This window comes from Montipora foliosa, chromosome 7 (assembly GCF_036669935.1).
Source record: "Montipora foliosa isolate CH-2021 chromosome 7, ASM3666993v2, whole genome shotgun sequence".
Taxonomy (NCBI): Eukaryota; Metazoa; Cnidaria; class Anthozoa; order Scleractinia; family Acroporidae; genus Montipora; species Montipora foliosa.
In genome coordinates this window covers 32689610-32707874 of record NC_090875.1, presented here as the reverse complement: position 1 = coordinate 32707874, position 18265 = coordinate 32689610, and the positions used below count along the sequence as shown (strand labels likewise).

The window sequence follows — 18265 nt, the reverse complement described above, 5'->3', positions numbered from 1 at the left end:
CGAAGGTGCATACAAATCTAATGAAGATTGGAATGCACTCCTTCTCGTCCTCACTTCTGCTCGGCGCACTTGGCCGCTAGAGCCTGAGGGCGAGAAATTTGTTCTCGTGCTCACGCTTTGATGGCTGAAAGGGGCTTGGCAGCTCTGGGGACGACAAAGGTTTTGTTTTTTTAAACAGGGCTTCTAATTCCAATTTCCCATGCAGAAACTAACGGATTCCCTCGACTCATCGCGTTTATATATCAGAGCTTTAAAGGGATCACAACTACTATTATTATACATCAGACTCACTATGAAAAATCGGATTGGTCGAAAGCATTCAATCAATTCACATTAGCTTGTGAGCTTGACATGATAAATGTAACATCTGCCGCAGATATTGCATTTATAATGTCAAGTTCAACGTCTGCCTGGTTACTAAGCCCCTTGGTGTGTTCTCCTCAGAAACAAAATGGCTGAACGCTTCGCTTCTGTTTCTGAGGATAAATTATGTGAAAAATGTATAATAAAACAATCATTGAATTCGGTTTTCGCATGATATCATGAATTATCAAAACCTCGTGTCTGTGTTATCTGCCTCAGTCATCGGCTTCGGTAGACAACACAGCCCTCGGTTTTGATAATTCATGATATCATGCTCAACCTCATCCAATAATTGTTTATTAGCTGCTTTAATTCCTTTTCGTTTCTTCTCTGACTAGACGTATACCAGCATGGAATCGGGCTTTCCTGGTTTTCCTGGTGTCCAGGATCAATTGTCAAATGAAAAAAAAGAAGTACAGTATGCCGACTAGATTTATCATTTAGGTTAGAGTGATGGCAATGACTCTCGTTACGTTCACTCATAGAAATTCTTTCGTAAAGTGATCGAGATCTCATCAAGTTCGTGGACGCTCGACATTTGTAGCGTGGGTCTACTGCAAATTGTGTGTGCATTTGTATGTGGTTTTAGCGCACTGGACATCATATTCTTGCTTACTCTCAAAGACGCCATTTTAGTTCAATGTCACCCACGTTGGCTTACTTCTTTGCACATGCGATATAAAAGATAAATCAGCCATTGCACAACCATGCTACGTATGCACTCTGGTTAACTTCGCGCATGCGCTTGACAAGCTTGAGCGCGATTTGTGACTGAATGCAAAAAAAAAAGCAAAAATTTAACCATGGGCGTTTCGCTCGGAAAGCCCGAGTAAAAAGAATTTATAAGGTTAATTGCGTAATAAAGAAGGCAAACGATAAAGCGTAACTTAGCGCATTCTGTATCCTGGAAAAACATACACATGATGTAACATGATTCATAATAAACCAGTTTCGTCTCGTTATATTCGAAAATGTAAGACTGATCAAACCATATCAATAATATGATAGAACATAACGTGCAGGGATGCACATAAAGTGCTCTAAAGTGCAGGGATGGCGCAGTGGTGAGAGCACTCGCCTCCCATCAATGTGGCCTGGGATCGATTCCCAGATCCGGCGTCATATGTGGGTTGAGTTTGTTGGCTTTCTACTCTGCACCGAGAGGTTTTTCTCCGGGTACTTCGGATTTTCCCTTTCCTAAAAACCAACAATTGACTTGATTTGACTTGATTTGACTTAATAGGCCTTTTGCAGCTGAGGTCACGTGACCAAATTTTTCCTAGAGAATTTGTATATTATGGGCTATAACTTAAAGAATGCCAGAAATGGAAAGAGCGCATCGAAAATACCAAAATGGCCAAGTTAAGTTTGAGTCCCCTGGAATGAAAGACTAAGTTTAGACGACAGTTTGAATTTTCGGAAAATTTAGAAGTTTTGTATGGGAAATGTTGCTGGAGAGCAAGGTCTTGCTCTCCAGCAACATTTTCCATACAAATCTTCCTATTCTTTTAAAACTTCAGACTGTCATAAGATCTCACCTTTTAATGATGGGGGCCTCAAATTTGGCCATTTTGATATTCTCGACATGCTTTTTCCATTTCTGGCATTTGTTAAGCTATAGTCCATAATTTTATAAAAAGTAGGTCACGTGATGGCTTAACTGCAAAAGGCCTATTGTTAATTTCATTTTACAGTGTCCCCAATTAGCGCTCCAGCGCTTCCTTTCTCATCAAGGAGCGCCTCTATCTCCCACACTTGGCCTAGGAGTCTCTTTTCCAAAATAGCTTTAACGCTTATCTTGGGAGATTCAGCACGCCCACTGTTGTAAAAGCCAATCAAAAATGAGGTATCTCAGCTTCAAGGGAAATTGATATTTTCGCGCGAAAAACCTGTTCCCAAAATTATATTTACTAGGGAAGTGGTTGACTCAAGGACTTAGTGGAGACAGAAGTTTCCCTTGATGAGCTCCTGGACAGGGTTAGTTTCTTAAGTGGAGCATCAGTGGGAAGTGAAATGCGAAAAGTTTGGTTTTATCAAACGAGCTGAATAAAGATAAATGAACCACCGTAGGAAAGATTTGTCAACTAACGATTCGAGCGTTAGCTCTTTCTTCAGAGCGAAAGAGATTCGGCACCGGTATCTGTGCTAGGCATCCTCGCTAGGGTGTCACTGACGTATCTTTCCAGTCGCTGGTGCTGCGAGCACTTCTGACCACCTTTACTATTCTTGACATTTGGGATCCCTGTGCCGCAAATACCAGGATAAATGTCACTAGACGAGTTCACATGTACAATACAAATGCCCAGCGGTTTTCATGTATGTTTTGTTTTTATTCCACATTAGCTTACCGCTATACTAGTTTCCATCTTCTGCTTGTGTAACAGACCTTTTCTTATTATTGGTAAATATGACGATTGCTAATTTGTTGATTCCTATAAACATGCACTTTTACAATATAGTGATCATTTATATTTTTTTAATCAGGCATTTCCGAGTTTATGTCTGCCTCCTCTTCAAAGCGAGTCTAAGTACAAATTTTTCTGTGATGATAATTCATTCTACTTTACATACGAAGTAAAACTTCGCACTTAGACTCGTTTCGAAGAGGAGGCAGACATGAAGTCGGAATTGGCCTAAGCAACTAAATTTCCATCATTACAGTAATTGATTCTATTCTCGCAGCAATTTCTTTTAGAAGTAATTATTGCAGAATTTCCGGGCTTTATTTTAGGATTTTAAGTATTTATTCGGTTATAACGCAGAGATATTAGCATGTATTTGCTACCTTAAATTCGAGCGTAAATAATAAGTACTCAATGACTGGCCCCACGGCAAACAGTTAGTTTTGTTTCCCGGGAAACAGTTAGTTTTTTTTCCCGAGACCCTCAATATTCCCCCGGAGGCGACGCGTCTGGGAACATTGTGGGTCGGGGGGAAACGAAATTCACTGTTTCCCGTGGGGCCAGTCATTGAGTGTTTTGTTATACCTCTCAACTCAAAATAGAACTGGTTTGCTCAGTTCTTGGACGCTTTCGTCCAAATTCTGCTCTTTGCAGAAGTCTCTAAACGTTTTCATGGCATTGTGGGTGGCCTTGTTAGAAGATTTCGAGCTTTTGTCGCGTAGAAGCTGTCCAATTTCTTCTTCAGTTCTTGTTTGAAATCGTTTTTAATAATTAATAGGCACCTCTAGATCGCTGTTCAACTCGGGAGTTGAACGTGAATGTTTTGTGTTACACGTGAGCTTTTATCAATAAGTTCGCAAAACAATAGTGTAGGCGAATCGACTTTAAGCGTGTAGGCGAATCCACTTTAAGTGTGTAGGGGAATCGACTTCAGTGTAGGCGAATCGACCTGTAGGCGAAACGACTTGCAGGCGAAACGACCGGTTTCCGACGCCGTGATACCCACATCAACGACAGGAAACAGTCTTGAAAGATGGCAACCGAGTGCCGTTTGAAAATAGGAGAAGAACGGAGATATAATCAGCTATTAGGCCAGGAGTCAAACCTCTGCGGGGTCCAGTGACCGCGCCGGCTTCGAACTTACGAGAACACCGAGGCCGCCAAATCAGTATCCCTTTTGTTCGATGGCAATGGCGATAAAAACGAAACTTGGTAAGGAGGCAGCGAAAATTTTGTTTATAGAGTTCGAAGATGGAAGAAATAAATGCGATGTAAAGGGTTTAAACGACTGCCTCAGAAATTCTGGTGTCACCATCGGTTTCTACTGATTCGCCTTTGTTCATCATCGGCAGTAAGACACATCTGAACAACTCAAACAACAGCTTTCGAAGGAACACAGAGCAACAAGACAACCAATGGACCCAGAAAACATGGACATTACAACTACGACACCACGAACAACGTGAAAACACAGTGAATAATGAAACAATATGGGCGAAGTTAACGACGGAATAAACGAAAGCAACACAACACACGAACAGACCTCCGAAGAACGTGAGCATTTCTCAGCTTGAAAACTTAAGTAACACCTGGAGTTGATACTTTTGGTAAGCTTAACTCCATTCAGAAGGTTCTTGTCTTCACAATGCTGCAAACGCTCAACGTTTGGCCATTTTGACACAGACACAAGACACATAAATCACACACCACAAAGGCACTGGATTTGGATTATAACTGGAATCAAACTGCGCATATTGCGCATAGTACTTGTGGATACCGCTGGGCACATGGACTGTGTTGCCAAACTCGTCCCAGTTTCTTGTCACTCCTCCAATATGGCGACACAACCATTTGAGTCAGTCACCGCGATTGTTTATCAAAGACTTCTCGCCGACTCAGACCGCTAAGGATGTGAAGAAAATGGAAAAATGAAATCTTCGTTAACTATGAAAGGATATTTACGCTAACAGATCGTTAATTCACGATCGATCTCAATCAACTAATTTGTGGTAAACGTTTTTATACCGTTGTCATGGAACACTGTGGGCAATACACAATTCTTGGAAATATCGGGGAAGGAGCGCATGGGATCGTTTTCAAAGCGAAGCACATTGAGGTTGTTAGATTTATTGTCTTAAAGCAGAGTTTCTACTTCCTGAGTTCCTAGTGTTTTGAATTCATTTGCAGCAGAAATTCTTGTTGTTATTATTATTATTATTATTATTATTATTATTATTATTATTAGAGCAAGTTTCAATTGAGTGTCGTAAAACCAAAACCAAAGTAATTACTTTGGCCAATCAAAAAGGACTGAGACAATCCGGCAAACCAATCAAAACTCGAAGTAATTACACGTAGCCGATACAAAGCGCGGGAAAATGTGCACGCGTGAGCCACGATTGGTTTTGGTTTCACTTCTGATTGGTTGAAAAAATGGCGCGAGAACTTTGAACCAATCACTGAGTGAAGTAATAATAAACCAAAGTAATTATCTAACTACTTTCGACACTCAATTGAAAACCGCTCTATTATTATTATTATTATTATTATTATTATTATTTACTGTTGTTATCATCGTCAGTATTGTTATTATATTTAGGACCATTATTATTTTATTTGTGCTAATATTACTTCAAGTGATGAGATTCATGAACTGTGAGTTTTTCTCTGGAAAATTGTACTGGCTGCTTTAATTTTTTTAGTTTTCTGAATTGTTCAGTAAGGTCCTCTGGATCATCACACATCTATGAGCTTTTCTCTGGGATCATTAATTGAAGAAAAGGTCTTATTTTCAACTTGCCCATTGTGTCCTGAATTTTATAAAAAAATTGAGGATTTGGGAGAGCCACTGGATAAGGTGTTGAAGTAAGAGACTCTTGAATAGATCCATGGGGATTGGATTAGGTGGGGATTGCCAAATATGAGCTTACGTCTGGAACGTTTGAAAATTTATGGGCAATGTCATGATGGTTTCACAGTGTTTTTTTTTTAAGTGGATGGAAACACATGTAAGTACAATAGAGAAGAAGTGAATAATAATTTCACATCTGTTAAACTTTTGGCAAGCCAAGGAGAAGGATACTAAACTTGAATGAATTTTAGCAGGGTGATGCATGTGTATTCCATTATAAATTTATGGCGTTTTGATTGTCCACCCACGGTGTTGATATTTTTAAAAGGTCAATTACACGTAACTAGCCTTCTTCATTTCGATTCTCTTTAATTACCCTTGCCATCTTTGGAGGTTAGGGTTAGGGTTAGGGTTCTAAGGGTTACCCTTCAGTGCACTTAGATAAAGTTTTTCTTTTTTTGGTCTCCATTGATGATTCCATGTACAAAGCCATTTTGAAATCATCAGAGTGGGTTACCAGTCTTCACCTCAGTGACGATTCCCACGCCCAGAAGTTGAATAGCCTGATGTCTGGCTGTGTTCAGTGTAGTAACTGTTGTGGTTGGCGATTCTCAACGAGGCTTTTCCATATCATACAGTACGTAGACCAGAGGACCAAGACCTCTTCACCCTAAACCCTACATGTACATTGTATATAGTCGCAAACAGACTGTGTGTGGCTTTTTAACCTCCTACAGTGTTAATAAAAACAAATTGCGATTTTGAGATGGCAATACCACATTATATTGATGGCTAGTTGGGAGAAAATATATTCCGTATTGGGTGGCGTCGCAAAGCGATGGAGCCCAATACGGAATATATTTTCTCCCAACGTAGTGAATATAATGTGGTATTGCCATCTCAAAATCGCAATTTGTTTTATATCGCGATCCATCATTTATAAGGATTAATAAAACAGTGACTGTAAACTAATCAACCTGCGCCTGATCGAAATTTCAATTCTTTCTACCTGCGAAACGTATTTCGCCCAATTCAGTGCAACAATGTCAATTTCAACATTACATGTAGAACCAATCACAGGCCACAAAAGTGAGACGGCAATACCACGAAATATTGATGGCTCACGCATAGGCAAAACTATAAGAAGATCGCGATACCAACAAAGATAGTGAAACTGAGCCTACAATCGACAGTAATAATAAGAATACATGTATTGTGACTACATGGCTGTACTCCCTGCTTGTTTATTTTTACAGAGTGGAGAAATTGTTGCTTTGAAGAAGGTTCCTCTGAGAAAACTGGAAGATGGGATTCCTAACACAGCATTAAGGTGTCTTATAACAACAACAATAATTATCTCATATTAAATTTTTGATCAAAACAGTCAAGAAATACTAACTTCTTACTAACCGAGCGCGAGGGCCGTACTGGGGAATATTGGCCCGAGGTCGTGGCAGTGCGGACCGAGCGCAGCGAGGTCCGTACAAAAACGCCCGAGGGCCAATATTCCCCAGTACGGTTTGAGCTAGCTCGGTTAGTAAGTAGTTTATTATGGTTTTTTAATTACCTTTTGCTTTGTTTTTGCAAGCCTGTAATCGGCCCGTGGGCATTACGGGAGAATAATGCCCTACAATTCAGTCACAATTAGGCAGTCAAAGTGCGCGTTATATCGGCTACTAACACAAGCCGTATAATAATAAAAAAATAACATTACAGTAGGTAACTTGAGTCAATTTTACAACCCAGGTGGTGAAATGTACCTTCAATGTGACTGTGCATAAATTGGAAGTGGCCAGAGTCCTTGTTCTTAGTGCTGACCAAAAGAAATGCGGACTCTGGGGATGAGATTGCTCAAAGCCATTCTCTCGCCACTTTTTTCTGTTAGTGTGGTTGTGGTTCTCACCCTATTAAAGAAGCCTGTACATTTATAAAGCTGACAAAAATAATTGCCAGTTCTTTGCTGTACATTGCATTCGACAATATTAAAGTATGTTGCACAATAGGAAAGCTGAGGGCATGTGTAGTAATTTTATTGACTGGTTTTCATCTTTTTATCCAAACTAGAGAAATAAAGGCATTGCAGGAAATAGAAGATAATCAAAATGTATGTTTGAAAAATCATCACATGTCGCTACTATTATTTTTGTTTGTGACATTGTTTTACAATTATAATTAAAGGCTACCTTCTACATGTGGTTGACATTGAGTTTTGTTCTTCATTATTAACCCATTGATACCTCATTAACCTCTTAGGACGCCCTCAGGTGGCGAGTAAAATCATGTGGCATTAGAAAGAGTATCTGTTATGTCTCTCTCCCAGGGGACAATGGGTTATTATGGAAGAGGTTATTAAGGAAGTTAGTATGAATATTGCAAAGTATAATAGTTTTATGCTATTTGTAAGAACTGCATTGAATAAAAATTGTTATGATAAAGGCATTTTGAAGTTGGCTTAAATTTGTATGACTAATGTACACTTCGACAGACAAACAACTCAGACACCCTTTGTTGTTCCCTTGCTGTTAGGTTGTGAAGTTGATAGACGTCTTTCCATATGGTACTGGGTTTGTGTTAGTGTTTGAGTACATGCTTTCTGATCTGTCTGAAGTTCTGCGCAATTCAGCCAGACCCTTGACGGAGGTAAGTGAAGTCACTGGTATAACAGTTGTCTCGTAAATGGATAAAATTATTTGCAATTGTCTCGGGCCAAATCACATCATTAAATCTATGCAGTTGTGCATTGAAAGTTTTGATGTTACAGTAAGTATTAAAGTGACGCTTTTTTTTTCTTTAGGCCCAGATAAAAAGCTACATGCTGATGTTGTTAAAAGGTGTTGCTTTTTGTCATGAAAACTCAATAATGCACAGGGTATGTACAAGTAAAGCTACATGTACAAAGTATTTATTGCACTCAGGGGATTCCCCAATTTGACAGGTAAAATATTAATAATGATTTGTCTGGTGTCCTGTGAAGTAAAAATAGTGTCTGGTGCCAGACAGTAAAATCTACTTTGTACAAGTGGCCTTTTTGGGAGGGAGAGGGTTATAGGGACATTATATGTATAAAGTCTCTAATCCAGTGTTGTTGTTAGTGAAGTGTCAACATTGACACTTGATGGGTTGGATGTTCGCAAAGGGTGATGGATTTGAATTAAGGGCCATTGCAGACAAAATGAGTTAGTTTCCAGGTAGGAATTTGAGCTTAGAGCATCAACTTACAATTTCTTTGATACACGTCACGCCAGCCATGTTGGTGGAAAGAACAATCAAGAGAAAAAGTCATTTAGGAATTTGATTCTATTATTATGCAAAACTTGAACTACACTTTTTTATTGTTTGGCACCAACATGGCCGTCTTATCATTGTGAGTGAAATCAAAGAATAGCCGGTGCTTCATACTGTACCTTAGCTGGTAAAGCAATTTTGCACAGGCACTGCAGAGGTCATGAGTTCGAATCTGTTCAAGCCACCTGAAATTTTCAGAAACGGACTCTCAGTGTCGAATGGCATGCATAGTGTGCCTCAACTCAGGTTTCATGGACCATGAAACCTCCATTGACCATTGACCATTGACCATTGACCATTGACCAACCCTGTACATGTATAATTATGTGTCTATCTCGTATTTAATCCATCGCAGTTGGAGGAAGTTGTTCAAATTTAATGCTGGATCAGTATTATTTTAATGGTCTCATTATTCCTTTTGCCTTGAATGTGTATATTAATTTTTTTTGCTAATTGGTATTTTTGGTCATTTACTCATTATTGAACAAAGAATCAAAGGCAATAAAATAATATGTACTTTTTCAATGTCTGTTTATGGTACTGTATATTTGAATCGCTACCGTGCTGCAGGTTAGTACTGCTGTTAACTTTGATTAGTGTTAGAGCTGTGCTTTTCTTTATTTATTGGAAATATACAATGTACATTTCTGTTCTTCAAGCCAACTTCTCTTCTTTTCGCTTGTGGGAAAGGACACAAATTGTTGCTTATTTTCTCCTGAGTGGCTCCATCAGGCAGAATAAAAAGATAAAAAATGCACACAAAGAATGCCGTTTGACAGAGAGTCTTTAAATTGTGCAGATACATGTAGAGTGAGGATCACTTCCCCCCTAATCATCCATAACCATCACTCCAAATATTATACACATATTTTGTTTCATTCGTTTAGTCATTTCACACACGAACCCAACAAATTGTCATGCTCAGCTCTTAACTGAGTGGACCACGTCTCCTTTTCAAGATAACGAAGCATGGCACATGCTCCGTAGCTTTGTGTGGATATACTTGCAATGTTATAATCTCTAGTAAACATTTGCTTCTCGTAGGATTTGAAGCCAGCAAATTTGCTGATCAGTTCTACAGGACATTTGAAGATAGCTGACTTTGGTCTTGCAAGAGTATTCCGCAATGAAGGAAACAGACAGTATAGCCACCAGGTTGCAACAAGGTAAAGCCTAAGTTACACTTTTGTTATAATAATAACAATAACAATAATATTGTGTTATTTTAATGACATGAATAATGTCCATTAGAAAATTATAGCAGAGCCCAAGTTCTTTGACATTTTCCGAACAAGTTCATTGAATGTACATACATGTATGTGAAAAGAGCAATCAAATCATCAGAACAACTAGTCAAAACGTTGGATTTTGATGAAAGCAGAATACAGAAGTGTTACAAATATGTAAGCTGGCGAGGAGGCATGAACAAAAACATGCACACCTTTGTCTGATGATTGTGCGAGTTGACATGCAAGCCACGCAGTTATTGAAAGATAACCACATTTTTAAAAAATGGGTGCTTAGACTTAAATACTGTTTATCAGCGCTATTTGAAGTGGGTGCTGAGACTTAAATTTAATGCGGGTCAACATGCCTCGCTGGCCCCCCGGCTTGCTTGTGGCTTGTGCCTCTCAGGAAAAACCTCTCCTAGCAGCGCAGAAAACCAAGAAACGCAATGCACATACTGCATACATGTGGACTGCTAGTAGTCCCTTCTAAGTGATTCAAACCGTCCATTCAACTGACTTGGATGGGACTGCTAGCAAACTACATACTGCATGACCCCGAGTCCTTGAATCGAACACAGGACTCATTGATGGAAGGAGAGTGCACTAAATACTGTTCCAACTCACAGGAGAGTTCAAGCACTGCTTATTTCCAGATAATACATGTAATTATTAATCCCTCAGGAAAATTAGGCCTGAATTATTTTCCCACTATTGAGTTGATTTGGTCTTAAGCACTTATTTTTGTGATTTTGAGTGTGGATTTCTCTATAAAGAGTGCACTGGACACTTTTTGCAAGAAATCCCTGGTGCAAACCTCAACCTCATTCCAAGGGTCTCTCTTCTCTCCTGCTCCAAGGAAAGGATTAGGTAAGAAGAGAGACCCTGGGAACGAGCTTGTGCAAACCTCAGCCACACTACTAGCATTGAAGGTCTTAGAATCATCATCGGCTGGCTGCGCAGGCGATTGAATAGGTCTTAGAAAACTGTGTAGGAAGTTTCATCTTCGCATGATTCATGTAATAAAAGACGCTCAAACCTTTTTGAAGGAGGACAATAAAATTGAATCCCCATCTCACAACTTTTGTTCGTGGGCTCTGTGAAACTGTCAAAAATGCAGGCACTGAAGTGTTGGAGATGAAGTTTCCCAGTTATATGTCCAGAAATGCATGTAATTGGGTTCAAGCGTAATTTTGATAGCCAACACAAATTGTCTGTTTAAATCTAAGGATTTACTACCATACCTACAGTATTTCTTGCAATAAGGTTAGTGTTTAGCTTTAGAGCGGTTTTCATTGAGTGTCAAAAGTAATTAGCGAATAGGCCATTTCCGAGTTGCTATTTGTCTCGGTTTCGAAGTGAGTCTTGGTGCTCAACTATTGAAATGGAAATGAGTTTGATTTGCATGAGAATAAGCAACTCATTTCCATTTGAATGGTTGAGCACCAGGACTCGCTTTGAAACTGAGGCATGCAGCAACTCGGAAATGGGCTATTGCTTTGGTTTTGCATTACTTCACTCAGTGATTGGTTCACAGTTCTTGCGCCATTTTTTCAACCAGTCAGAAGTGAAACCAAAACCAATCGTGGCTTGCGCGTGCGCATTTTCCCGCGCTTTGTGTCGGCTACGTGTAATTACTTTGAGTTTTGATTGGTTTACTGGATTTTTTTTCCGTCCTTTTTCATTGGCCAAAGTAATTACTTTCAAATTGATTTTGCTTGTACGACACTCGATTGAAACTCGCTCTACTTGAAGTATGGAGTTTTAATAGAGGACTCTTTGTAACGCTAATTATCTGTATAACTATTCGCAGACGAAAGAACTGTAATAGGGACCTTTCGATTGTAGGACGAAGATGAAACCGAGTACAAGATTTGATTGCCTGTTTTTAGTGAAAATACTTAGAAAATTTATAACCCGGACGATTAAACTTACTCTTTCTTAGCAGCATAGGTTGCTCAGTTATTCTTATTGCTGGTAACTAAGCCTTTTTGCTGATCGAAAAATGCCCAAACTGCTACCCTGTTGTTGACTTGTTTTGACACGACGACATTTTTGCAAAATCTCGCACTGAAATGACGACGGTATCAAGTTTTTCCCGCCAAAATGACGCTGGTTTGCGCGCGCTCACTGTTGTCCTATGATAAAAGCTCGTACTTTAGTTGTTCTCGTCCTAGGTAGAATCTAAAGCTCTGTAATGTTGTAGTTAGGGAGAATTCGTGATGCTTTTCCAGGTCGTAATGTATCTGAGCCATTGCATTTCTTTATATGTCCGAGTTTCCAATGTTGATTTGCTTTGAGTGATATCTAATGTTAAAAAGAATGGCAGTGCATCAGGCCAGCATTTGAAGTCAAGGAGACTTTGTCACGTGCTGAAACTACTGTAGTAGACCTGTTGGTGTAGGATTTTGGGCTTTGTCTTTAGCTCTAAACGTTGCTTTTGCTAATACTTCAGAGGTAGGATTTATAATTTAATGGCCTTTTTCTCTCTTGCTCTCTCTTTTAAGGTGGTACAGAGCTCCCGAACTGTTGTATGGAGCAAGGCAGTATGACGAAGGGGTTGATCTTTGGTAAGAAGCAGTTAATGTTATAAACTCATTGTTTGCTGGGAGACCTTCCCTTCGGACTAGATTTTTAAGGCCCCGAACTTCTTCATTTTGGCAGGATGATAACGATCATGTTTCTCAGACTACATGTAAATTATCAAATAGATTCCATGTTTCCGTTCGTCTGTTCAGTTATAGATCAAGACGTCAAAATGTAGTAAGAAATCAAAAAGTGGCGCGAAAGCCTGTCTTACGACATTTTGACGTCATTAGTGAACTATTACTGCTCCTAGAAACAACAGGGGATTCGTACCAAAAACAGCGGTATTGAAACTCTGTAAAATAGCAATTTGTGGCTTTTAGCGAATAGCGATTGCTTCCTGTCACTGAGTTCTCCTGACACGTACATGTATCGATGAGGAGACAGCTTCTGAGTGGACTTGCAATAGCCTCTCTCTGTGGTTTTGTTTATTCTTGACAGGGCGGTTGGCTGTATTTTTGGTGAACTTCTCAACAACTCGCCTCTGTTTCCAGTAAGTGATCATTAATTTACATGTACCTTCCTGGTTTTGAATTTATTTGTTCCATTAAAAATGTAACAAGGAACAATATTGCTCTTTCTTTCTCCCTCCTTTTTTTTCAATTGTGGTATGCGTGAGTACAAAAATTATGCTCGTGAATCCAATTCGAATGTTATAATTTGTCTGATATATGGGCATGGACTTGTTGAGCAAGTTTACCCTAAAACACGGAAATTTGATTTTACAGCAAAAGTTGAGAAAGGTCGAATTTTCACCGTGAAAAGATAGAATAGCAATTCGACTCTTATGAACTCGTTGGATAAAATTAAACTTTCGGGTTTTTCTTTCCCATCGACGAAGCACCACATTCTATTGAAAACGAAATTTTAATAAGTTAAACCTAATTCTGGTTCACACATGCTTCGCAAATGTAAATTCTAGTGCAAGTTCAACGTTTACACGTAAAACATTGCCTCAGAGAAAGGGGAGATAACAGGCGCTTTCAAAATCTTTTTTTCCAAGATGGTGGATACAGCTGACGCCATTTTTGTTGCGACTTCATTGTGCTTTGTGTTTTTGCTGGCAGTTGCGTTGCCCAGGTTTACATGACTTTTGTAGTATGCAAACTTGAACATTTGCGCAACATAAAATGCAAGAAACTTCTTTTTGTTCTTCATCGGTGCTTTCTGTCATTTGATTCAGTTTGGTTACAGTACTTGTTCGCTTGCATCCGTGCATGTGAGTTTACATGGAAGTCTCACGTCAAAAACCACGTCTAATAGCTTCATCTGGTATTCTTCAAGTACACGTAACGTCGAAGAGCTGAGTGTCAGCAAATTCTCACAAAAAGCATACTATGCCACGACGGTTCGCTTTCACTTCTCCGTAAAACTTTCCAGAATCAGCAATCTTTTGACCCACAAGCCTTCAGGGAGAGGAATGAATCTAATTCTGAGATGACGTCACAAACTACTTCTTTTTTAAAACAAAAAATTTGAATCAAAGCAATCCTTTGACTAACCACAGATAGCCCTGCTGTGGGACAAATGATTGCGCTGTGTGGAGTATTTTAATACTTTATACTTAAAAGTAGGAAAGCCAAAACATGTTTTTGGTCATGAATGTAACTTCTGGGTAAGAATATGTAATGAAAATTAATAGTAAATGGGTTGAACCCAGGAGTCATATCATAATTAAGTGAAGTACGATCGTCCGCGTGAGTGTAGCCCTGAGGAGGAATGTTTAGGATGATGACTTTGATTGATGTTTCAACAACCTGAGCAGAAGTCATCCTCAGAATCAAGTAATTTGTGTAACCTCAGTAGATGGTGAGTGTTTATACCATCTACTGACGTCACTCACCCGGATGATCTTAATTCACTTCAACCTCGTCCCCAGGGTCTCTCTTCTTTCCTCTCTTTTGCCCTAGGGAAGAAGAGAGACCCTGGGGACGAGGTTGAATTCACTTACGTATCAATTGTATTGTGGTAAGGAAGGAGCACTTACACTTATAAACAGGCTAGTGGCTGATCCTTAAATGTCTTTCAGGGTGAAAGTGATATTTCACAGCTGTACTGTGTGCTTCGGGTTCTTGGAACACCATCACAAGGCGAGGTAAAGTACATAACTGTGTGAAAGCCACAGTCCTATGTGCAGTTTGCGGCTTGAACTTGCTCTGGCTTGGCTGCATGCAAATGGATGCAGCAACTCCCAACAATGTTGGACCAAAAATGTTGGGAAGATGTTGGATCAGTGTTGGCATTATGGTATGCAAATAAATGCAACATCTCCCAGCAATGTTGGAGTGATAATGTTAAGCAGATTTTAGGATGGTGTGTACCGTGGTGTGCATGTGGATGAGACAACTCTCGTCAACGTTGGGACTTACATTATATTAACGAGTAGTTTGGCGAATAAAAACCAACAATGCTGGATGATACGTGAGAACATATCCAACATTGTTGCGCTGCGCTTTGGCAGAACAAAATAAATTAATTTTATGTAAAGGGTTTTTGGCAGTTTTGAAATTTGCGCAACACCATGTGGCCTCCATACATGTAGTTCATAGCCCTGCAGCAGGGATACGATAAAAGAGACGCCTTACGTCATGTACCATGTTTGAAAGACGGTTTATGATCCAACACTGTTTTGTCTGACAAAATATTGCGCGACATATTTGATCAAAATATTTGATTGGAAACAAAACTTTGCTAAACCTTCTTTGAACGAAAATGTTGCATGTTGGTAAAGTGCTACTATGATCAAAAACTCAGTTCCATTTTTTCTTCAAATTTTGAAAGTGTGTTTGCAACACCTGACTTGCAAAATTTTGAGTTTTGATTTTTATTCAAAGGCTGTTTACTTTGAGTGGACGTTTTGGATTTCACCGTCCGCCATCACATTCATTCATTTATTATTTACTTAAGCATTTCACAAAAACAGTTCCAACCCTCTGAGGTCCAATCCGTCAGCTTTAACGGCCGGCCTCACGTTAAAGCTGACGGATTGAACCTCAGAGGGTTGGATCTAGGGAAACAATTGTAACTAGCTTGAAATTTGCTGCATATTATTATTGGAACGTTTTCTCTATCATTGTTTTTAGCAAGCTTTGCAACTACTTGTAATGGAGCGTTGAAAATAACAAATTGAACGTTTGTTACGGTTCTATGTTTTACTGCCGTACCTCTACAAAGCTTTGAGGTCATTTTTGGTACCGGGTCTTGTAAAGGATTGCTACGGGTGGATGTTTGTTGCCAACGCCAACGGAATCTGGCAAGTTAATGTAGACTTCGCAGTCGCAGATCTTGATCCTCTACTAACTTAAGTGGGAATCCAGGGACCGTAGAGAGGAAGGGACGATCCTCCCTTCCACTTTTTTCCTACGGTGTTGTTTTCTCCTAAACCTCCCCCCCCTCGTTCCCTCACACTTTGTACCCCCCTCCGCCCCACTTTCAAAAGTACTCCGCCGCCCCTGGAAAGCTATGAAGCCCTGTTAACACGATCATCGTCTATTTATTTGTTTAGGGGATGACAGAACTGCCGGACTACAATAAGATTGTTTTCCCAGAAATGCCGCCCATTCCTCTCGAGACCATTGTGCCAGATGCATCACCAGAGGTATGTTAACACAACAGAGAAGGCTACAAACTATTTTTTTGAATAACTTAAAGATTGGAAAATAATTGTGTTGTATGTGCCACATGTGTTCTGCAATATTCCTTTGTCTTCCTCTGCAAAAGATTGCATCTTAAGTCCAACTAACCCCGTTTATCACGCTTAAAAAATCTCTATAAATAGTTGCGTAAATCGACACAAGTGGTTTTGGAATATTAGAGACAGTGAATATGTGAAGTCCAATTGGAATGCAGAAAGAGATCTGACTGGATGTTCTAACTATTCCCAGTGAAGTTGTAACACTGGATGTCTTTCGTTGGCAAACTGTTATGTTGATTAGGCGCGCTAAACAAAGACCTCAGGAAAAATTTCCCCGTGCTACACATGCCATTAACCCAACTTAAAGACATTTTTTTAAACAGACGCTTGATCTTTTTACTCTTGCTGTCTCTGTTCTAAAGCTTCAAATAGGCAATTTCCGAGTTCATGTCTGCCTCCTCTTCAAAGCGAGTCTAAGTGCGAAGTTTTTTTGTGGGTAATTAGTTCTACTTTACATATGAAAGAAAACTAATTATCATAAGAAAAACTTCGCACTTAGACTCGCTTTGAAGAGGAGGCAGGCATGAACTCGGAAATTGCCTATTGACAACGCTTACAGGGCGGACCTTTTCAAGTTAGATGTCTTTAAGAAAGCAATTTCTTTGGCCAATCACGTTTCACAAAGGCAATCAAATGAGCTTTTTATTTCGCAAAGCAAGGTGTTAAGATAACGACTGCTGTACATTTGAACAGCAGCTCAGTATACTTTTTCCGAATTTTTCTTCAAGGCGGTTGACTTGCTCAAAAGATTTTTGGTGTATTCTTCAAAGGAGAGAATTTCTGCATCAGAGGTAATGTACCTGAATGTACATGAAAGACCGTGGACCAGTTAGCGTAAGGGAAAGAGAGTAGAAATATTAATTGATACATTTTATTATAAGAAAGTGTTGTTGTCGTTGTTGTTATTGTTCATGGTGTTATTAATATGAAGGGGTAGTTTCTAAAGAAACTGTGGTGCTGCGTCGGTGGGGAAGTAGTATACAAAAATTTGGTCTTAGCAACGGAGTTGATAATGTAAATTGGCCACCGTACAGAGATTCTAAAAGCGGACGTTTCGAGCGTTAGCCCTTCGTCAGACCGAATCGATGAATTGTGGGTTATGTGTATTTTTTATAGTAGGGTAGGAGCTACGCTATTGGTGGTAACATGGCATTTTCCAAATCGGCACCCTTAATCCTCACGGTATTAACGAACGCTTTCCATGTAACTAATATATTCCTATTTTTCACGTTGCCATGTAGTAGTAGTAGTAGTAGTAGTAGTAGTAGTAGTAGTAGTAGTAGTAGTAGTAGTAGTAGTAGTAGTAGTAGTAGTAGTAGTAGTAGTAGTAGTAGTAGTAGTAGTAGTAGTAGTAGTAGTAGTAATAGTAGTAGTAGTAGTAGTAGTAGTAGTAGTAGTAGTAGTAGTAGTAGTAGTAGTAGTAGTAGTAGTAGTAGTAGTAGTAGTAGTAGGTGGTGGTGGTGGTGGTGGTGGTGGTGCTTGTGTTAGTGATAGTATGGGTGGTGGTGGTTGTCGTTGTTTACTGAGCTTAGGAGAATATGAGGTAAGAAAGAGATTCCCCCATATTTAGTCCCATGAAAATTATTTGAAATCGATTATTTAGCTCTGTCATACTGCGTGGTTACCTTATAGGTCAGTTGGTGATGTGGAAGGCGACCGCGCGGACATGAGAACAGCAGATAAACATTTGCGCAATCTTAATATAAATTTGGAGTCATTACGAAGAGCCACAAGGATCCACTCTCTTCACCGCATATTCCCTTGTTTAGCCCCATTCCAGATCATGTAAAGGTCCACCCGGTACCACCCGGTTTCACAGGGCCTCCCAGGAGGGGTCCTTCTTCCCTTTAAAAATTTG

At 39.6% G+C, this 18265-nt stretch overlaps 1 protein-coding gene across 1 annotated transcript in view; it reads left to right on the top strand.

Annotated features, from left to right (window-relative positions):
• The first annotated feature begins 4597 nt into the window (after positions 1–4597).
• Positions 4598–18265, top strand: part of LOC138011847 (cyclin-dependent kinase 20-like) — a 14407-nt gene continuing 739 nt past the window's right edge. The window contains exons 1-11 of the mRNA XM_068859070.1: positions 4598–4881; positions 6873–6946; positions 7681–7720; positions 8143–8256; positions 8411–8485; positions 9946–10067; positions 12635–12697; positions 13155–13206; positions 14743–14808; positions 16219–16311; positions 17136–17198. Coding sequence (XP_068715171.1) covers positions 4798–4881; positions 6873–6946; positions 7681–7720; positions 8143–8256; positions 8411–8485; positions 9946–10067; positions 12635–12697; positions 13155–13206; positions 14743–14808; positions 16219–16311; positions 17136–17198 — 846 coding nt within the window. The 5' untranslated portion in view covers positions 4598–4797. The remainder of the gene's footprint in view (positions 4882–6872; positions 6947–7680; positions 7721–8142; positions 8257–8410; positions 8486–9945; positions 10068–12634; positions 12698–13154; positions 13207–14742; positions 14809–16218; positions 16312–17135; positions 17199–18265) is intronic.